The sequence below is a fragment of the Exophiala bonariae genome, assembly GCF_035927105.1.
Source record: "Exophiala bonariae strain CCFEE 5792 chromosome Unknown scaffold_21, whole genome shotgun sequence".
NCBI lineage: Eukaryota > Fungi > Ascomycota > Eurotiomycetes > Chaetothyriales > Herpotrichiellaceae > Exophiala > Exophiala bonariae.
In genome coordinates, this window is record NW_027042496.1 from 459,619 (window position 1) to 481,445 (window position 21,827).

The 21,827-nt window shown below is 49.8% G+C and overlaps 6 protein-coding genes across 6 annotated transcripts; 4 read left to right on the forward strand and 2 right to left on the reverse strand.

Moving 5' to 3' along the window:
- Positions 1 to 1,794: 1,794 nt before the first annotated feature.
- On the forward strand, positions 1,795 to 3,992 carry LTR84_005738 (uncharacterized protein; the record flags this gene model as incomplete). The annotated part of the gene is made up of 8 exons (XM_064849303.1): positions 1,795 to 1,818; positions 1,882 to 1,893; positions 1,964 to 2,104; positions 2,168 to 2,358; positions 2,453 to 2,606; positions 2,664 to 2,759; positions 2,832 to 3,596; positions 3,678 to 3,992. The coding sequence occupies 8 exons, from the start codon at positions 1,795 to 1,797 to the stop codon at positions 3,990 to 3,992; spliced, it is 1,698 nt and encodes a 565-aa protein (XP_064704006.1).
- Positions 3,993 to 4,295: 303 nt separating this feature from the next.
- Positions 4,296 to 5,264, reverse strand: LTR84_005739 (uncharacterized protein; the record flags this gene model as incomplete). The annotated part of the gene is made up of 1 exon (XM_064849304.1): positions 4,296 to 5,264. One exon carries the CDS (start codon positions 5,262 to 5,264, stop codon positions 4,296 to 4,298), a length of 969 nt encoding a protein of 322 aa, XP_064704007.1.
- A 1,044-nt stretch (positions 5,265 to 6,308) lies between these two features.
- LTR84_005740 (uncharacterized protein) lies at positions 6,309 to 10,657 on the forward strand (the record flags this gene model as incomplete). Its single annotated transcript, XM_064849305.1, has 5 exons — positions 6,309 to 6,457; positions 6,523 to 6,854; positions 6,914 to 7,093; positions 7,116 to 7,867; positions 8,498 to 10,657. The coding sequence occupies 5 exons, from the start codon at positions 6,309 to 6,311 to the stop codon at positions 10,655 to 10,657; spliced, it is 3,573 nt and encodes a 1,190-aa protein (XP_064704008.1).
- A 239-nt stretch (positions 10,658 to 10,896) lies between these two features.
- LTR84_005741 (uncharacterized protein) lies at positions 10,897 to 11,646 on the reverse strand (the record flags this gene model as incomplete). Its single annotated transcript, XM_064849306.1, has 1 exon — positions 10,897 to 11,646. The coding sequence occupies one exon, from the start codon at positions 11,644 to 11,646 to the stop codon at positions 10,897 to 10,899; it is 750 nt and encodes a 249-aa protein (XP_064704009.1).
- A 2,515-nt stretch (positions 11,647 to 14,161) lies between these two features.
- Positions 14,162 to 15,729, forward strand: LTR84_005742 (uncharacterized protein; the record flags this gene model as incomplete). The annotated part of the gene is made up of 5 exons (XM_064849307.1): positions 14,162 to 14,333; positions 14,385 to 14,653; positions 14,707 to 14,891; positions 14,947 to 15,213; positions 15,276 to 15,729. 5 exons carry the CDS (start codon positions 14,162 to 14,164, stop codon positions 15,727 to 15,729), a joined length of 1,347 nt encoding a protein of 448 aa, XP_064704010.1.
- Positions 15,730 to 16,291: 562 nt separating this feature from the next.
- Positions 16,292 to 21,076, forward strand: LTR84_005743 (uncharacterized protein; the record flags this gene model as incomplete). The annotated part of the gene is made up of 1 exon (XM_064849308.1): positions 16,292 to 21,076. The coding sequence occupies one exon, from the start codon at positions 16,292 to 16,294 to the stop codon at positions 21,074 to 21,076; it is 4,785 nt and encodes a 1,594-aa protein (XP_064704011.1).
- Between the last annotated feature and the right edge of the window lie 751 nt (positions 21,077 to 21,827).

Consider the following 21,827-nt stretch of genomic DNA (forward strand, 5'->3'; position numbering starts at 1 on the left):
CCTTTTAATTAATGATCTCGCACGCTGTGTATGGCAGTCCAGCCTCACGGTATGTACATGAATGTTTTATTTTAGTGTATACACGAATTGTTGCTACAAGAAGAGAGCAGTGCTGATGCGACTATCGTTGACCCAGGACCCTGTTCACTCATGCTGGCCACTTTTCAGGTATTAGATAGGGACTTTCTGGGAAAGCCCTACATAACAGCATCGAACTATTCTTCTCTCGCCATACGAACACGGATGTCCGTAAGTCCTCCCACGATACGAGAACCTAAATACGGAGTACATAATCGAGAGTAGCACAGCATAGATCTTATCTCGTCGTGAGATGGATTCATCCAATTGAGGTGAGATTCTTCGGGAGTTTCGAAGCTTGACTTGAAGAGGTGTGGAAGGGTCTTGGTCCATTTGCCGAATTCCAATCATCCTTCCGTAAGCCCATCGGAAATGTACCTGGTCGCCTGTGTAATTTTCTGACAGGTGAATGGCTCTGTCGTCTCGCGGGGATATTTCCGTCAAGGGGAGGGGGTTGATGTGATTTCTTGGAAAAGCTTGATTCCCCGGTTTCCCTCAACCTCGGGTTTGGTGTCTCCCTATTGTTGAATGTTGATGTGCCAGTGTTTGAACCATGGGAATATTATTCAGCCCGCCGTCGACACTGTCTCGATCCATATGTCTCTACCCAGTAAGTACCGAGGGAAAGTTAATCATCGACTGAGCGGAACAAGACCCGCATTGAGCAACCAACAGTCCAGAGTCAATCCTGTACCGAAAGGCACACTCGCTCGGTACATGCGTTGTTCCAAACTGACCTACTCATACTGGGCTATTAGCGGCTGAAGCATCATCCGGCTCTGACTATCATTTCCCAGGCTGTTGCAAAGGCCGACGTCAGCACAGCATCAAAGCCTCAACGCCCTGCTATGCTTGCACGAGTCTTGACGCAGATACACAACACAATGCAGACCCATGCTTAGAGACGAAAAGCACCTGGGGTCTGTGTGGGCTGTGGAGTTAGCTCCCCCCCGGGGGCAAAGCCCCGAATGAGGGCTGGCGGGCTTACGAGAAGTCTGATCACTGGGGCGGAATCATCCCACTGCCAATGACCGTCTAGCCGCGCCCAGCTGCCGCGATCCTGCTCGACCAGGGTCTAGAACAGTTGCATCAAGACACATGGCACTGCTGTTTGCCTTTGTCATTGGGCCATCCGACACCTGGACTTCAATTTGATGCGGCATGTGAGCAGGGAAAGCTTCAAGGGGCTACGTACGACAGACTATCAAACACCGTTTGTGTCCCAGACTCCCAGTCGTCCTCTATCCGGGGGTGGATACTCGGTATTTTCATGATTCGAAAGAAAACGTGTCTGAACCACTGACAGACTAGCAGTAGCCTCGCTCCGCGCTGCTCGCGCGTGGCCCACCTGTGATTACTCGTACATTTTGCTTTGGCGGAGGAGGAGGAGGCGGGCCTCCGCCTGTTCCCAGATGCAGAAAACAAGCCTATCTGCTATTAGAATGATGGAGACCGAAGATATCTCGTCTCGTCTCGTCACATCTGAGTCGTGTCATGTCCTTATAGTTTCAATTTTCCAAGTGTACATATATATATTGATCGATTGCCACCAACCTACCCAACCCCCTGTCCTTTGAATCAGCATTCGCGCATGCATGCCAGTCCTGTCGCTTCTTCCCTTTTGAAGACGTCGTCGCGTATCGAGATATATCCCAGGCCTTCTGAGGCTGCTTGCACAACCTCTCTCAACTGGTGCAAATCTCGCCGTTGCCCAATATGGAGATGAACTATGATGAAAACGTAAGTAGTTGATATCGATGTGACAACATTGTGCTGGACTATGCTGACCGGATTTCACAACAGACGCTCCATCAGGTAAATAATAAACCCTTCAAAACATCAGTCCTACCCGACACCACGATCCTAACCACTGGTGTTTCTACAGCTGGAGGAGGAGCTCCACACGCAAATCTACCCGGGCACGGAAATCATGAGCGACGTCGGCACACACCATTTCGTCAAGTCATCAGATAAATCCGACCAGGTCTTGGTTCCGCAGCCGAGCGCTGACCCGAATGATCCATTGGTAGGTCGCATTGCATCAACGATGACCATGAATCACGTTCCTAATCTCACTTGCAACGAATAGAACTGGAGTCCCTTCTGGAAAGCCTCGGCCATGACAATGGTCACGCTCGTCAGCTTCGCGCAGGGCTTTGGTCCGCTCGCGCTGCCTCCCATGTTTCCGCAGCTGATCGAGGCGTTCGAAACCGATCTCGCTGGCGTCGTACAGTTCGTCGGTGTCTGTATCCTGGTGCTCGGGTTTAGTAATTTCCTTTGGTAAGTGCCAAATCGTTAACTGTGCTATCTGGGGAACGGGTTCCATTTTGCAAGAGTGTTGGTCAATATGCTCATATTTTTATCTCGTATTTAGGGTTCCCATCCAAACATCATTCGGTCGGCGGCCGGTGCTCATCTTCTCCACACTCATCTGCCTGGTCTCCAATATCTGGCGCGCCGTTGCCAAAGATTATAGGAGTTTCATGGGTGCTTGTATCCTCAATGGTATTGGTGCAGGGCCGGCTGAGGTAGGTCAAGGATAAACCTGGATGGTTGTTGAATATTCGCTTATTGTCCTGAATTAGACCGCTCAACCCACCGTGATCGCGGATGTCATGTTCCTTCACGAGCGTGGCGGATATAACACTCTTTACTTTACAGTGTACTTTGGAAGTTTGATGGTATGTGACACCATACACTGAGTCTGAATGACCTCGGCGCATTTGAGCAACGACTAACACCGGGAATCTCAGGTCGGTCCCATCATCGCAGGACCCATGACTGAGCATTCAAACTGGCGCAACTTCTGGTGGTTGAACGTTGCTCTGCACGCCGTCATCCTTATCGGGCTTTTTTTCCTGTTCCCGGAGACGAAATGGCACCGGGCACATCCCAAAGAATTGGTTCTCCAGAATGCAACCCAAACATCGAGCGACGAGAAAGTTCATTCCGAAAGCCTGGAAGATCCGGAGAAAGCCAAGGGAGAACCTCTCACTAAGCCAATAACCGCCACAGCCGCTGATGCACAATTGTCCCAACTCACCGAAAGCGCAACCGCCGAACGAGACCCATACCTCCACAAGGGCACCCCAGCGAAATGGCAGTTCAAGCTCTGGCAGAACAATGCACACCCAATCAAGAGCATTTTGCTCGATCTCTGGATCCCATGGAAGCTGTTCGCGTTCCCCATCGTAGAATGGAGCTCGTTCGTCGTTTCCTGGTCCGCCAGTTCCTTCCTGACCATCAACTTGACACAAACCCAGAACTTCGCTGCACCGCCATACAACTTCAGCTCGCAGAGTATTGGCTTCACGAATTTCGCCATTCTCGTCGGTGCTATCATCGGTCTCGCGACGAACGGTCGGCTTAGCGATTGGATTGCGGCGCGCGCCACAAGGAAGAATAAAGGTGTCAGAGAACCGGAGATGAGATTGCCGACCCTCATTCCGTACGTGATCATCATGTTGATTGGAAATTTCGTCGTGGCTTTCGGATATGAGCATAAATGGGACTGGAAGGTAAGAACTCCACACCCCTCGCTAGCCCTCCTTTTCCTTCCAGTTCCGTCCAGTCCAATTTGAGACTAACATGTTCCTCAGGTAATCGTCATCGTCGGCTATGCATGCGCAGGCATCCAGGTAGCAGCTATTCCCGCCATCGCATCGACATACGCCGTAGATAGCTACAAGCCCGTGGCTGGTAGTATCTTCGTGGCCATCACCGTCAACAAGAACCTGTGGGGCTATGGTTTCAGCAAGTTCATCACCCCCTGGATCATCTCAGCCGGATACATCCCTCCCATCATGCTCAACATGTCTCTCATCTTCCTCTGGTGCGCTTTCGGCATCTTGTTCTACTTCATGGGCAAGACTTTCCGCAAATGGACGAGAAATGATTCCGTCCATAATTTGTGAGGGATGATTCTTCAAGTCGAGTGGGATGAGAGTAATGTGCTAGTCATTCGGGTGGTGGACCTGTTGTGGCAATATACGTCACCTGTGCACCAAAGCTCATTCCACACTTGTAGGCTCTGGTGGACAAACTTGTGTCAGAGACGTTGGCAGTTGATAGGTTGAATAGTATTATAGGGTGCTCTGAGCCAACTATCACACTCTTGTATTCTCCAGATGCCTATAGTATTTGTTGTTGTTTCCAGTTGGGTCACTTCTAGAGCCAGCATCCGGTTGATTGTAAATGTCTCAGAGTTCCGCCGAATTTTAATCATCTTCCTCGTCACTGCTAGGGAAGTCCAAATCGAGTTTTCTCCTCGGTTGTGCCTGTTGACTAGGCTTGGATTGCGATAGTCTTCCCGCCGCTTGTCCCGTCTGATGTTGGGCAGCTGGAGCATCTCTTGTTATCGTTTGCCTTGATACCTCCGGACTCAGACTAATATCAGTATTTGGGTCATCTGGTTCATCCTTCTCGACCAAGCGCTCAGCCACATCTTCTGTCTCCCTGACCAGTCTTTCGATTTCCGCATCCAGCGTCCGATCTAGAGCGCCACTATCTCCACGCGCGGACTGTATCTGCTGTTCCCGGAAGAGCTGCAATCTCCCCAATTCTCCCACCCTTAGACTACTGGCATCGGGGAATGCCATACCCATCTGCGCTCTCGTGATTGCAATGGTATTGTTGATCCGTTCGATCTCAGCGTGGGTTTCGTCGGTCGCATTCTCCACGGTGTCCACAGCAGATGTGTTTTGTCCACCATTGATGTTGACTGCTTGGCTCCGAGTCGAGTTCTTATAGCGACGTGATTCTGCCTCAGCCTCCCTCGCTGCCGCAGCGTTGTGCTTCCCTATCCTTGCCGCAAATGTGAGAAGGGTCTGGTAGTCAACTTCGGCCACTTTCTCATCCTCATCCTCCGAATCGTCATCTGAGTCTACAGAGAGGATTGAGGGATGGATCTGGCCAACTTCATCTCTTAGTGCAACGCACTGTCGGATTGTCGACTGGAGTTGTTCTTGAAGGGAGGCCACCTCGGCTCGGAGGTTTAGGATGCGCGCATAGTTTTGCTGGTGCCGATGAAGGAGGTTTAGCGAGGTCGTCAAATCATCGTCGGTGTTCAATAAGTTCTGGGTAATTTGAGGGGCATTCGCATAAGTGTTGGTCTGGGTGAGAGAAGTGACCAGGGATGTAATTTGAGTCTCGAATGTATTGAGAGGGGCGAGGATTTGGGTTTCCATTATTGTGAGGCTAAAAGGCTAGAGAGAATGACTTGAAAGACACAAGGTCCACAAGTGAGCCGCCATGTAAGAGTTCAACTCTCATCTCTCTGTCTCGACTTTGTTGCGACGAGGAGAGAGCGACCTGTGAAGTCAGGCATTGGGGAAGTCACGGCAATTGAATGATTCCACGTGATTCCACGTGATGCACTGTGAATGTCACGTGGTTGGGATGAGGAACCCCCCGAAAGAACACCCAACTTAGTTATTCGTAGGGAGCTGTCAGTTCCAGGCAAGCAGCTTCAAGATCACAAGTTGCCTTCATGCAGAGTTGCATTTTCTGCATTAAATACTTTCCAACCAATCTTCTATGAGACAAATGACATTCTTGCATGCCCCACAGATTGTTAATGATAACGCAAATGGCATGTTGTCGGTTTGATTGTTGTTGTCCTACGTTCTTATCTACCTAGGTAGGTACTATCGATAACGGGTGAACCAATCAAGACGAGAAGCCTTGAGAAGCCTTCTGTACCAAATTTGTCAAACTGCGATCAATACGACTGAAATGACGATTGTTCCTGAGCATCTCACAGAAAAGTCCATCAGTTGGGACTGCCTTCCTCTCGCTGTAAATTCCTAAAGTCAAGCGTGCTATGACAGGGGTCTGGGTATGCCACGTCGCACAAACTAACAATTAGCCGAAGTGCATTAGCCAATGTCAAGTCTCGACTTTGAACGAACATGTCAACTTAATGCTGTTCATGGCCTCTGACAGCTTCTGGAGATGGAGCTGCTCATCAATCTGTACCGGCTTGGTGGCCATTGGCGCACATGTATCTAAATGTAAGTCAGACAGCCGATCGGTTCAAGGGACTCGATAGAGGAGGTGACATGAGTTGAAGATTAGTGTTTGCGATGCGTGAATACCTCTGGAACATCATGTCACTTTGCTTCGTTCGAGGTTTGTTCGTTCCACTGGTTCTTTCGGTCTCTCCCACTCCTTCCGTCCCCTTGTCAATCGCTAATCATCCATAATGTTGTTGTCTCGTATTGTCTCACAAGATGGCCTCGTCTATTGCTTTCAAGTATCGCTTGCCAGCTTCACTGCCTACGTCGTTGGTCTGGTATTCTACAATCGCTTCTTTCATCCCCTCAAAGACATTCCAGGCCCATGGTTCGCCTCCATTTCCACTCTTTGGTATTTCCGTGCTGTACGCTATGCTCGCTGAAAGGATCATCAACTGCCACTACACAAGAAATATGGTACTTTTGTCAGAATCTCTCCCAACCAGGTCCAAATTTCAGATCCTGCAGCCATAGAAACCATCTATGGTCCCAAGTATGAGTTCATCAAAGGTGAATTTTACGAAGGGTTCAACCCTAAGATTACCAAGCGACAGGACAATTTCACCGAACGCAACGAGGCAGCGCACACCCGACGCCGCAGGACCGTCGCACATCTTTACACTCAAGGTGCAGTCTTGGAGTATGAACCTTGTGTTGACCGTTGTATTGCATTATTCTACACGCGGATGGAAGAGTTTGCTGAGTCAGGCGCAGTGGTAGACATGGCCACCTGGTTGAAGAAGTACACATTCGATATTGTTGGTTCGTCAACACGTTGAGTTGTATACCAACCATCCATCGTTGTCTAACCACCTTCATAGGGGAAATATTCTATGGTCGTGAAGGTGGCTTTGGTTTCGTCCGCGACAACATTGACTACAATAACTGGTGTCACTTGATGGATGTGATGCCCAACCCTGTTGCTGCTCTCACGTATATTCCATATGGGCTTCGATCACTCTACTTTCTCACCCAAATGATCTACCCGGAGACTCGAGCGGGTGCTAAAGGGTTTTTTTACAGTGATTGACCAATCACACGCAGCAGTAAAGCAACGCATGGATGACATTGCGGCGGGAAAGCCAGTCAATCGGAGCGACGTGCTGAGTAAGCTTCTTGATATCATCAATGAAAAGGGTCAGGACCACGAATTTGGTATTCTCGATGTGACAACTGAGATCTGGACTATGATTTGGGCAGGCAGTGACACTACAGCCATCGCACTGACCTCAATCTTCTACCATTTGCACAAACACCCAAAGACCTTGGCCAAGCTCCGCAATGAAATCGAGGATGCCTTCGCCAGCGGTAATCTCAAATACCCCGTCCGCTACAACGACGCAGTCAAGCTTCCATACCTGCACGCCGTTGTCTGGGAGGCCATGAGAATTCATCCATCGCTTGGCACTGGACTTCCTCGCATCGTGCCAGCTCCAGGTGTTGAGATTTGTGGCAAGTTCTTCCCCGGAGGTACTGAGGTGATCATGAATCAGAATGCGGTGCAATTCGACAAGGGCATCTTTGGAGAAGATAGCGAGCAGTTCATTCCGGAACGCTGGATCCGTGACGGCGATCGTGCTGCGGCTAACATGGAAAGACACATGCTACAATTCGGCTATGAAAAGCGCATCTGCATTGGACGGCACATCACCAACACCGAAATGTACAAACTGCTTCCCACAATTCTAAGGGACTTTGACTTTGAGTTGGCGAGTGATAAGGAATGGGAAACCTGGCAAGGCTGGTTTCATCAACAGAAAAATGTCAATGTTAGGGTCAGACGCCGAGCTAGGAGCTCTGCCTGAAAATTCTTAGGCAATCTACAGGTAGTGAGGCTCAAACCGAGCGACGGCACAGACAGCCAGTCTTCCTCACCAGACTTGGACATGCAAGTCAAATTCGAGATCGAGAGTACATACCTTAGGTATCTGAGTACCAATCCTGGAGGTATTCGGAAGTTACAACATGAGTACCTAGGTAAAGAATGATGTACAGAATAAGACTAAGTGAGACTTGCACAAACATTGACCATTCCCTGCTCCTGGTTGGACGCCGATTGCCTCGGGTTTTGATGACATCATATTCATCTAGCCTTGACGCGAAATCTTGGCAATGTCTACACGTGATCAGGCCAACATCGCGCCGCGATCCTCCCCGCGACTCGGTCCAAACTTTGGGAGTCTCAATCATACCCGTTCCATCTGAGGCTTCTGTATGTGTGCATACGACCACCGAACCTCGTATAGGAAGAAGAGAGCGATATGTATCTTCCACGCAATTTAATATCGCTTCTCTATACCAACCTTGTCCGATCACATCACCCTCTCTCACCTCCCGTCCTACTTCTCGTCTCCCTCGACCCCGATTCACTATGCGCGTGTCGAATACTGACCTCGTTGCTGAAGCGAGACTACATACCTCACAAAATCCACCCTGTTTCCGGCTATGCTGATCTGTCCAAAGCCGGGACAGAACTTGTGCAGCCCATGAAAACATCCGAGGGTGGATCTGGAGGAGTCGTAATATGCCTTGGAGTGGGTGGATTGGTCGACCTAGCCTCTCTACTTGGTCTGGAGACAGAACATTCCGCAGAGTCAATGTGTGGTGTTGAAGTCTGGGTTTTGGATGCAAGAAGGCCGTGTAATTTGTCCAACGTCTTCGGAGGGCTTCCAATCGAAGCGCCAACAGAAGGCGTTGTCCTGAGGATTCCTGGTGTGGACAAGGGATGCATTCAACGATCATACAAACCAGGAAAAGGTGGAATTATTGTATTTGATGACGGCGACATAGCGTCCGACCTAGAAGTCGAACGAGACGCCTACTGCGCCCTGTCGGACATGCCTGAAGTCGAAGCAGACTCAGATAGTGATGAAGATGACGATAGTGCAGACGAGGACGATGAGGAGGAAGGAGAAAGAGAAGCGGGCATATCAGGAGGCTCTGCCTCAAAAAAAAGGAAATCTTGGTCTGATAGAGACAGCGATGCTTCAGACACCGATGGCGACGAAGAGAGGCCACGGCAAAGGCGAAGGGCCAATTCAGGATCCTCAATCAATTCTGATCCTCGAAGCCGAACACCCACATCTTCACAACCGGCCTCTCCTACTTCCAAACCTGATGTACCGAACCAAGCCACAGCCAGACAGCTTCGCAGACGATTAAGAAAGCTTCGGAGAAGTCATGAAAGCGTGTTAGAGAAATACAACAGCGTGGGCACTTCATACTCAGAACCCATATCCACATTGGCATACTCTTTGGCATCAGATCTAGGTCGAGAGGACAACGATCTTCTGTGGCTAGCTATTGTTGGTGTCACCTCTCTTGAACTCTCTGGTCACACCTCCACCAGCTTTGGCAAAACTGTACAGCCAGAACCATCGGAACATCCCCATAACTCCTGGCGATCGAATCGATCTCGACAGACCTATGCGATTTTGCGCGACGAAACCAGACGATTGAATCCCCCGCCCCTCGATCAATCTCCTTCCGTCTCGCCAGGCTCTGGAATCACCTCTCCGAGCGATACCTCCATTCGTCTAACACCTGATCCGAGATTTCTATTACTCAGACACTGGTCCTTATATGACAGCATGCTTCACTCGCCCTACCTTGCTTCACGATTGAGAATCTGGAACGAGTCCGGAGTGAAACGACTGCATAAACTTCTTGCCAAAATGGGCGTCAGCCTGAGCCAATGCAAGCAGACATACACTCACATGGACATGGACCTCAAAAAGATATTGCGAGAACGACTGCTGAAATATGCGCCCGTGTATGGGCTCGACGATCTCGTCCCGACAGGAGCTGGGTATTTCACCTACGATCAGGAAGGCTGGGGTTTTATTCGATCATGGGGTTGGAAAGCTCAACTTTCCGCCGTTGATGTTGGCCTACTTCTTGGTGCGATTCTTGACGTTGGCACTCAGATATCATCCGGACCCAACAGCATATCATCCTCATTTTCTTCGACACCGTCACAATCACAATCCACGACCGATTCACCTCCATCTGATCGCTCACTAGCTCTCGTGCCACGCTTCTTCGCAGCATACGATGCCCTTGCCCCGAGCCACCCGACACAGCTCCTGGCTTCAATACCTCAAGCCCAACACCTTCTCCGCTCCATATTCCGTACGGGCTCATCATTGCTCGTCAAACATCAAATCCGACATCTGCGTGCGTTCCGCATGGGTGTTGTCAAAGATGGGCCCGATCTGAGACTATTTGCCAATTCTCCTGGTGCACTAGCGAAACTTGCATTATGGGTTGGCGAAGCAGTTTCTATCAACGAACGGGACCGAGAGAGCAACGACGACTCGTCAAACCCCACTTTCGTGCCTCTTGTTCTCGCGGCTTTGGATGAGGAAAGGGGTACGTATGTGGTGGTAGGAACAGGCGGAGGTGGTAAGAACAATCGCTTCGGCCTGGCGTTTCAAGAGGTCGTGGACGAGACGGATGCTCGGGTCAAGATTGATAGTTTCGACCACAGCATTGTCGAGGTCAAAAAGGAGGATCTCGGCGCCTTCCTGGAAGCACTAAGTCTGAAGGCTGTGGTGGGTGCATGAGAGTGCTTAGAAGCAGCACCTCCGGGTCGGCAGCATTTGTTGGCGTACGCCATGTTTGTGAGCGATATTCTTTGCCCGAATGATTATGTAGCGGGTCTGCGGATTAAATTGGTTCGATCGAAAAACGCATCGCGAGCACTGTCCTTTTAATGATTGCGTCGTGTCGCTAGCACATCACATTACATCGCATGAATCGAAATATGATTTTACGCTCCACACATTAATGCTCAGGGCAGCCTTTACGAGTTTGAATCACTCCCGTCCGCCCAGTGCAACGCCTCCGTAAGTGACCCGACCCTGAGCCCCCGCCGCCTCAGCTCCGGGAGCACGCGGCGCAACATCTGTGGCGTCCAAGGCCGATCATGGCAGATAATGATCCCGCCCGCACGTGCACCATGCAGGACATGCCATGCGTTGAGCGACGGCAGCGAGATCTGTGCGTCGTGCGGATACATAGATCCAAGAATGAGACGGTAGGAGAGGCTGTGTAGAAGTGACAGCATACGAGACGTGAAGAAGCCGGACCCCGGGCGGAAATATCGTGGTGAGGTCTTGGAGACGTCGCTGGCAACACTGCGATAAATGCCTTCGATCTTATCTTGCGTCTGCAATATCTGCTCTCTCAACTCGGAGATCTCCAGCTTCCACGACGGTGCATCGTGCATAGCGTGGTTGGCGAGCTCACTGCCATGCCGGACTACTTCTCGCAGGATTTCTTCATGGCCGTCAATGTAGGAGCCAATGACGAAGAAGGTCGCGTGCACGTCATTTGCGCGCAGGACTTCGAGGATTGCCGATGTACTTTGGCTGGGCGAGTCGTCGATGGTGAGTGCGAGAATTGGTTTTCTGGTTGGGATGTGGAATTGAATGCTTGGATTGCTGGTCGAAATGGTTTGGACAAGCCATATTGGGGGGAGATAGCTCAGATAAATACATGTTAAGGGGATGACGAAGATGAGCAGGAGGAGGAGAAATGCGAGGGAGGACATGGTGATGTTAACATTTGCATTGCTTCGTAGATGACTGTGTGATGAACGAGACATGTGAGGAACCGTGGATGTGCTCTATGCCCAGTCTCCAATTTCGTTATAAATATTCATTTTCCAGATGTCACCGCTATCAAACATTGAGCACGGCTACATTATCTCGGTTGTGCTACTGTTGTTCAGCAGAGACAAGTCATGGCCTTGAATGAACAACGCCTACAAATATGAATAAATGCATCTTGTATAAATGTGTGAGAACAAAGGATGCTGCTGCACTGATGTCGATTGGAGTTCGGTTCAGGCCAACCGGAGAAATTATAGTTTACAATCCTTTTGCGTTGTGAAGGACCACTTAACAATTACGGGAGACGGTGTTAGACTCAAAACGTCATCTCAAAGAGGTATACATTGGACACATCTTGATTGAACGCCCGAGTCTGATAGTTCTTGCAATGTGGTTGGAAAACGAGTAGAATACGTAACTAAGCCTGACATCGAGTTCAGTACAAGGTGCCTTCCCACTGAAATTCGACTGATCCTTTGGTTGACTTGCACTCCTTCTGAAGCGAGATGCGGGGGTGTAATCAAAAATGGGCAATTGCGATAACTCAAGGAACGGTCAGCAAGTCGAGGCTTCATTGTGAAGTGTCCGGGATCACTTTTTAGGGAAGGAGAATGGATTGCCATCTCACGACTAGTTCATGAAAGGTTGATCCCGGCTTAGACACCTTTGTGCTCTTACGCGGTATTGGTTCCATACCTTGCAGTCTACACATGTAGGAGACTAGAAGTTGAGACAGATGTGCATAGCGTGGCGTACGGGGAATAGAAGCTCCAACGAGACGATGTCCGAGTCGGAGCAGGCTGAGACAGGAAATACTGTTCGATCGACAGGTCTAGGGGACCGTACTATTGCTCCAAGTCCCTGACGAATGCTGCTAATCATGATATTGACGTTGGGGCCAAAGGATTTACATGAGGAGGCATCGGAGCAGTTACCTGCTTGAAGAACACCCGGCGTTCTACGGTATTGAGATAGGTGCAGAAGAGTGAACGCATCCGGCCTGGACAGGTACATAACCGTGTTGATCTGGTTCACGTAGCAGACTCTGTGGCCACCGAAGAGTTAGCATGAAGGCGGAATGAGAGAACTGCAGGAAAAGACGAGACCGGTTCAATGGGCTCCAGAGTCAATGCCAGCCCAAACCAATGTTGCCGGATCTGTACCCAGAGCTATCCACCTTGTCGTTGTTATAGCAATTGTCTCCATGGACTACCTATGTAGCTACCAAAGTACGAGGTCCCTTACGAGATACACTCTGGGTGGCACTATGACCTCGGAAGCCTGGAGTATAGACAGCTGGCCGCCTAAGGACCACACCATATTGCGAGCATTTGGATGCTTTCAAGCATACTCCGTACTTGACCTTGGGTACTCGGTATCTGGGTCCCTCATCGGTAGTTAGCTCTGGATCACTTACGAGTACGGATATGGTACGAAGTACCAACTCCACCTACCGCGTTCTTGTTCTTACCAAGTCCTTGGGGGCGCATTTTGGCACTCTATCGAGTCTAACGGCGAACCGAGATTGAAGTATCAGACCAAATTCTACTTCGCACACAGAAATGCTGCGAAACTTAGCAAGTGGTAAGATCTTCATCATCATACTCTATTTTGGTTCTTGGAGCCTTCGGCCATTGTTGACTGTGCTCCTTTTTCCAAGGGCTGTTCCTTGGGTGCTCGTGTCCATCCACACCCACAGAGAGGATCACCAATAAACATGTCGTCTTGACCCAACAAACTTCACGCCACCAACATGACCGGCGCTCGACGCAGGCACCTGAACAAGGATAGGCTCAACAATCCGGCTAGCTGCTGTACCTGCATTGGAGGCCTGTTCCGCCCGATCCTGAAACACTTCCCTGAGCTTCTCTCACCAACGGCCCTGAAAAGTCGAAACTGCTGTGAGCCGCCTCCAGGGATTAATTCCATCATGTCTTTTACCACAACAAACGCTTGTGGGCCGTGGCTTGAACGGCTCGTGTTTGTTAGATCATCTGGAAGTTAGGCTATGCTCTTTCCTCCTTGGCTCCCTGCATAATGATCCTCCAAAGAGTTCAAGAGTCAGTCTTGAATTTTAATCCCTGTTCTTGACCCCAAAATTTCCATTGCCGGAGCCACGTTTCCGTCCTGGGTAGGGAGTGCTGCGCGTCCACCTCACCAACGCTGACGGGAACTTGGAAGCGAGGAGCAAGCCCATGTTCGTCAACCGTCCGTATTTGCAAGCGTGCTCAAACAAGCTGCCTCCTGAAGTTCGCGTCTTGTGCATGGGCATGTTAATCGCCTTTTTTGACTAGGCGGTGATGGTCGATCAACATCCACCCTCAAAGATGCCCCAGCTCATAAGCAAGGTCTCCATCCTCATTCGAGCCCACTTCTATATACTTGCCTTTCTTCCAGACTTCTTTTGGCCATGATTCTGGATCTACACAAGCTTCTGTGCTGTTCATCAGCATTATGTTGCTTTTCCAGCCCTTGTTAGCGATCACAATATCTGTGATCGGCTGCCTTGCCGCTGATCAAGATATTCTTACCATTTTGAGGCAGCAAAATGGCATCTCGACATTTACTGGATTCCTGGAGCAATTGCCAGATGTAGTGGAAATCTTGAACGGAGGTATATTTAGTGGTATGGACACCTAGACTCAGAAAGCGGACCATGGAGACTGACAATATCAAGTCCTGATTCCGAACGACGATGCTTTCAGCGCTCTTGACAAGGATTTCCCGGAGGATGACGAAGAACTCCTGGCTCTGATACAATACCATATCGCAAACGGGACACATCCCTCGGCAACATTCGGCCTTGAACCACTATTTGTGCCCACCCTCCTGTCGAATTCGAACTACACCAATGTAACTGGTGGGCAAGTGGTTGAGATGGCCAAGTTCAATGATACCCCTACCATACTTACCGGAATCAAGGCTGAATCGCGGGTCGTCGAGGCTGTGAGTACTCAGAAATACCCAAGGTTTGAGTCGACATATGCTGATGATGGCAGGATATCTTTTTCATTGGCGGGCTTATCCATATCGTGGATTCCGTCTTTACGATTCCGATATCCCTCCCCGCGACAATCACGAAAGCAGGACTGAACAACCTGGTAGCACTGCTCAACAAGGGTGGCTTTCTAAACCCCAGTTCTCCAGCCGCGTCGATCGTCAACAGCCTCTCAGATCTGACAGTGTCAGTTTGACCCTCCAATTGATAAACCATGGAAATAGAAATTGACCGTTCGCAGATTCGGCCCCGACGATCCTCGATTTGGACCAACATTTGAAGGATGGGATGGATTGTCAGAAGCCGACCTCCTCTCAATCTTCCAGTACAGTATTGCGCAGGGAGAAGTCTACTACTCGTCAAAATTCAAGAACGATACCAAGATCATGACCTTGAATCAGACGCCCCTAACGATGACGGAATCAGCCAACGACGTTTTTGTTGATGCTGCACAAATTACCACGAGGGATTATATTGTCTCGAACGGAGTGCTCCAAATCATCAACAGGTAATGATATATCTTTCAAGCATTGTGGGAGGGACATGTGCTAATCATAGTCTTGAACATAGCCCTCTCGATCCAAATAATACCAACGCTAGACCTGTTATTACGCCCGAGAATTCTTCTGGATCAGGCTCGAAAGGTCTCAGTGCGGCCGCAGGAGCCGGGATTGGGATTGCAATTGGTGCAATACTTCTTGGGGGCGCCTTGACCATCGCACTCTACATACGGAACAAACGTCGAAGACGAACACGAGGCCCACAAGGGATTCGGGGAGTTCACGACAGACTCGATGGCGAGTCACAGGAAGTAATTGACCCTCCTCCAACCTATGAACTCGACACAAAATCGATAAGAGGAGGAAGGACCGTGGCAGCTACGACCCATCATGTGATTGAAGTGCACCATCCTCCTAAACCGCCGTCTCCATTGGAGATCGATGGTACGGAGCGAAGCCGCATTAGCATCACTATCACGGGAAGTCCCCCTCGACATCTTGGTTTCCAGGCCCGATACGACTAGATGCCCAACCTTTTGTCTCTTTGACACAAAAGGCATTGGCCACGACCCGTTATGATCGAGGGGCAGTGCAGCCCCCAAAAATGTGGTGTATAGTAGACTTGCAAACCGTGCAAGAGTTCTGATCCATGATCAGATCCGGTCTGATGAAAATGAAGACGAGTTTGCGGTTGAGAGACTGCAAAGGTAAAAAGCCAAGGTATCAGGACTACTGTAGAAGATAGCTGTTCATCATTTAATGACATGATTTGAATCAAAGCATGCACTTGCTGGGGATGAAGGGATGAATGCCCAAATGGACCTGAAAGTCATTGACAAAATGCAGTTGAGACGCGTGAGGCTCGACGTGCCAGCCCCGCGACGCGTCGATGACGTAAGGCTATCGGCACGGAACAATCCCAGCCCCGGGTTATTTATCAGGCTGCGAAAAACACAACACCATCATTCGTCATTTGATATAATTTTCGAAACCCCACCATCTCCAATGTCCACCATGATCTCCATCTCAAACCCGAGTCATCCTCTCCAGTCCTTCAATCACCGGCAAAGAGTACAGTAGGGCAGCATGAGCAAGAAATTCAAGTCTCATGCCTCCAGTGCTCGTGCTGCTTCCGCATCTGCCGCTGCCGCTGCCTTTGGCTCATCCTCATCCTCATTTGGCTTTGGCGGCTCCTTCCAAACTGCGCCTTCGTCTCTCTCCTACATAACCGAATTTCCTGATTTAAGCAGTATCAGTGACCCCAATGTGATCGTCTCCCTGAGAAACTTGGGCAAAAAGGACAGCACCACCAAATCAAAAGCCCTGGAAGAGTTGCAAGAATACATCACTTCAGCGCAGGTAGTCGAGTCCGGTCTACTCGATGCATGGGTCAGCCTATATCCCCGAACTTCGATCGACAATTCTCGGAGAGTGCGCCAACTTTCCCATACTGTACAAGGTGCTCTGACTGTTTCGTCTGGCAAACGAATTGCTCCGCTCCTGCCCCGGGTCATTGGTTCTTGGCTTTCAGGTGCCTACGACAGCGACAAGGCGGTGGCTCGTGCCGCTCAGGAATCCATTGCTACCTCCTTCTCGACGGACGAAAAGAGGAGGGCTCTGTGGAAAGTGTACAAGGATGCTCTTGTCAAGTACGCCCAGGACGCGATCTTGGATCAGACTCCCCAAACTCTAAGCGACGAACGTTCCACCAGTCCAGACGATGCTGAAGCCAAATTTATTCGAGTGGTCGGGAATGGCATGCATATGCTGACTCAGACCATCAAGCTCAATTTCGAGGGTGCTTCTTCTGCACCTGAAGACGTTCGCGAATTGGTGACAAACAAAAGACTCTGGGAATATGCCTACCATTCGGATCCGTCACTAAGGAGAGGAACATACAGTTTGATTGTTCTATGCATACGCTCATTTCCTTCGGACCTGGATTATAAAATCGTCAGTACGACCTTCGTTGGCAAAGCGCTGCACATTTCCCAATTGGGCTCAAGCACTCAACTCTCAGAGGCACTATTATCGTTGACCAACGTGCGCCCTGAGTTGTGGACCAGCGATTACACACTCAAGACTTCCTCCTCGAAACGTTTGCAACAGTACCTTCGCAATGGCTCCCAACATGGCTTGGTGGCCTGGTGGAAGAATACGGCCCTTCTGTTGAGGAAGCTTCCTTCGTCAATCTTGTCACCCAACTCAGACGATAGAGTTGTGAATCAACAAGATGTCTCTCTTATTCTTGACTCGCTGAGAACCGGTATCAGTCACCGTGACGAACCTCGTAATAATCTGGACACTGCATGGAACGTCTATGTTGAAACAGCTTTCTGGCTGATAGACCAGTTGCCGAGTGCGGAGTCAAATGAGCTACTCTTTAACGAGAACCTCCTACCCGTGATTCTCCACTATATCTCTCCTAATCCTCAGATTTCGGCATGGGTTGTTCCCACTCTTTCGGCTCCAAAGATTTGTTCTCTTGCTCTTTTGGCTACACTTCAGCGCGGCCTTGTTGCGCTGTTTCGAACGACATGGGAGAACATCGCTCAATCAATCGCTGATGGAATGAGACTTTCGCTGCCAGAGTCCTCTGCGGATTTCAAAAAGTCACAAGATGCTGTCATTGCATGCACGCTACGGTTCTTACGGTTGAGAACTTTAGTACTTCAGGGAGACTGTCCCGCAGATGATACTCGGCCGCAACTCCTTGAAATTTTGAGAGCCTCGGACGACTTCCTCACAGCCACAGCGATCCACATCCTTAAAGCGCGAAATGGGAAACCATATGGCGCTGCGGCTTTCCTGGAGACGATGATAACCCAACCAGAACACTCAGAAAGTAGTTCACTGACCAATTTCCTAGCTGCAGATGTCCCGACTTTGATTGACAGCCCTTCTGCTGAATATTTCATTGGAATCCAACTTCAAGCCAAGAATAACCTCTCTCAAACTATCTCCACCCTGATCCATCCAGAGTTGAATCAGTACAAAGTCAATGCGCTAGTGAGACTTCTGAGTCAAGCCTCAAGCCAGGATATATCGCAATCTGATGATCTTACTCAATTCATCTCCCAACGAATTGTCGAACACTTGGATGAAGAAGTTACTCAAGCGCTCACAAAAGCTGCACTGCAAAATCCCAAACTCAAGGACTCGGAGAGTTCAAGTCTATGGTATGGCAGATTACTGAATCGCTTGCATCAGGAGACAGACCCAATGACGCAGCATTCCACACTTGAGTTCATGTCGAGCCTGCTACCAACATCTAATTCAACTCTTCCAACTCTCTCTGAAACCTCCGGAACGGCCTTACTCTCCAGCCTGCTAATATTATCGGACTCCCAACATACTGCGGTAGCCGAACTCTCAGCTTCACTGGCGTCTAAGCTTAGATCATTACCTTCTGTGGGCGAGTCGGTAAATGCTGTTTCTTCGAAAGAATTGATCGCGGAACAATTGTCAGGTGAAGGAGCTCCTCTGCCCATCTTCACCGTTATTGATCTGGCCAATGAAGAATTTGGAAAGGCCAAGCAAGAAACTACAGCTTCATATCCCTCAATCTTGCCATCTAAAGATCAATGGTCTACTGCTCTAGAGCCCTACCTCTCTACGGCTCGAAATACATCCTTGGCCATCACGAGCCCTCTTCAAGGTCTGCTCTTCCTGATTGCACCAGACATTTCTATCACGATCGCGACGCCAACGACTGATGCGGAAGGTTTTTCCTTGTTGTTCCGACTTACTCTGTACACAACGAAAGTACTGTCCAACGCCACGATCCTCGAGCACGTATCCGAGGAGCAGAAGATCTCCACCTTCCGCCACTACCCACTCGCTTTCCAGCTACTCAACGAAAAGTTTACTCTGGATTCCGCGAACAAGTTATGGCTAAATAATAGCCTGGAGATTATCGATGAAGCAGCCGATGTTCTTGCTCAAGGCTCGACACTACTTCAAGATTGGTCACAAACGGAAGCTATGGTTACATTATGGTCCGATTTGATTCATTCCACGAGTAGCTTGAGCCCTCCTGCATATCTGGACGGCCTGGCCTTCACGGATATCATGTCCAGACACATCGATGTGCAAGGTCCAGCGCCTATATTGACTGCTTTCGAGAAAGATATCGCAAATGTACACCGATCTACCAACCTGGTCCGATCTGTAAGCCTTCTTTCAGCGACACACGACTATCTCATTGGCGCCCAGAATGGTAGAAGAATCCTCAACGAATTGATTGCCCTTTGCACGGAGCTCAAGACTTCCCAGGAGCCATCGGTAACAGTCGGGCGTCTCGTACTGTTGAACACACTACTCGGTGGCAATGCTGATGCATTGGAGACAATACCCAATCAAAGAGTTGTATTCTTGATGCAGGCATTGCTTCGGTTACTCGGTGACACTTCGGACGATACTGCTGTACAGTGTGAAGTGATGAAGCTCCTGGACCCTGTCATATCGGCGACGGCTGACATCTACGGCGACCACTGGGAGCAAATCTTAGATCATCTGAGCAAAGTCTGGGTAAATGACAATCAGCAGGATAATCTTCCTCTCTTGCATGCAAGTTTGAGGCTCTACGGGCGGCTGAAGACCCTCTCTAACGTCGAGGATATCAATGAGGATTTGTCTGAAGCCTGGGCATCGAAGAAACCAGAACTGGAAGACGGTCTCAAGCAATGTCTAGAGAGTTTTTCGGAATCGGCACCAGGCATCAATCAACCCCGTCGAATAACTGCCGACCTTCTAAGGAGGCATATTGTGCAAATCTCTCCTTCTCATGATCCAAAGTTATATCTCCTGTTATCGTCAGCAGAAGATTCTGTGCGTGGTGCAGCGTATGATCTCCTTCACCGGTCAATACCAAAAGAACAAGAAGGGATTTCCTTGGATCTGGCTTTGGAGAAAGTTGCCGTGCATCTGCCAACAGACCTAACAAATCTGTTGATTGACACGCCCAGTCCATCAGAACACACTCCAGCTACAGCCCGTCAGAGTTATCTTCTGGCTTGGCATTTGGTCTTTGACCATTTCACCACCGCATCGTACCAACTCCGAGAAGCTTATAGCGTGGATATCAAGTCACAGAATATTCTCCCTGGTCTACTCAACCTGATCTGTGATGTATGTCGCATCACTAGTGGACGACCTTTGGACGTATCTAAAGTTGATGTCAAGTCCTTCGAGCCCAGCTCTGCCGAGACGGAACAAGCAGAAGAACAACACCTGGTGGTACACCTCTACTACTGCTCCCTTCTCTTCCTTCCTAGTCTGACGCGCAGCTGGTTCATCGAGCAGAAAAACCGCGTTAAAACACCGCTGGAAACCTGGACACAGAAGTACTTCACCTCAACCCTGACCTCGACCGCCATCGCGACCGTAACCGAGTGGGTGGCAGCTCAACCCCAAGACGACACCGAAGCAGCCATCACCGTCAAATCCTCCACCAACGGCTCCGAAGCCGTCGCATCCATCGCCGTTGACCCGGAGTCCCCACCCATCTCTCTCGCCATTACTCTGCCCAGCAGCTACCCTCTTGAGTCTCCCACCGTTTCATCGCGGACACGAGTGGGTGTCTCGGAGAAGAATTGGCAATCGTGGCTGCGCACATTCCAGATCATCATCTTCAGCACCGGCAGCATCATTGAGGGACTCATCGCATTTAGACGCAATGTCCAGGGCGCGTTGAAGGGCCAGAGCGAATGCGCCATCTGCTACAGTATTATCGGCACGGACATGCAAACGCCAAATAAGCGCTGTGGGACGTGTCGGAACACATTCCACAGTGTCTGCTTGTTCCGGTGGTTCAAGAGCTCCAATTCATCGAGTTGTCCGCTTTGTCGGAATAATTTCAACTATGCTTGAAATGGGCCGCGGACTGATGGGGCAGGTGGGAAGACAGTACGGCTTAATGATGCAGGACCGACACGTTCGTGATCGGATGAGACACATGTGACTATGAATATGAACAATACAAGAGTATGCTCATTGAAACCGTGCCATGAATAGCAGGCATATAGATAGTTGAGTCTCAGTTTCAGTTTAGACGAATCTGGGCGGAGACAAGACGTTTTGCCAGAGCGTGCAAGACAAGAAAAATAATTCTACGGTTTCTTCGTGCCTGTTCTGACATCTCATTCCTGTACTGAATGCTGTATTTCTACAGTGACCTCATTTTCCGACGTGTTGAAACGGCTTCCATTCGGACGTTTGTAATCTAGTCCAAATCCCCCGCTGAGACACGTTTATACCGTTAACGGTCAACCCCTATCTCAATAGCATCTCGGCCGAACAGTGACTTCGCTTGCCGAGTGATTGCAAGATGGGCTTGGCTGTGTACATTTATCGGCAACTCCATGAGGAATTCTGTATTTGCCGATGCGAAGTCTCAAGGGAGCAGAACGAACCTAAGGTCTCGTTTTCCTCAAATAGCTTCCACGGCCATCGCACTGTGGCTGCAGGAGACATGGCGCTGCGAAATCCCTCCGCCTTTCCTGTATCCCCTGTATGGCTGGTCACGACATCAGACCAAGCCAGACAGCAGATCATTGGTTTGACCTCGGTAGGGTACCCCAAGCCGATCGGTTTGTAGGTCCAGATTGACGGTTCCTCGTCT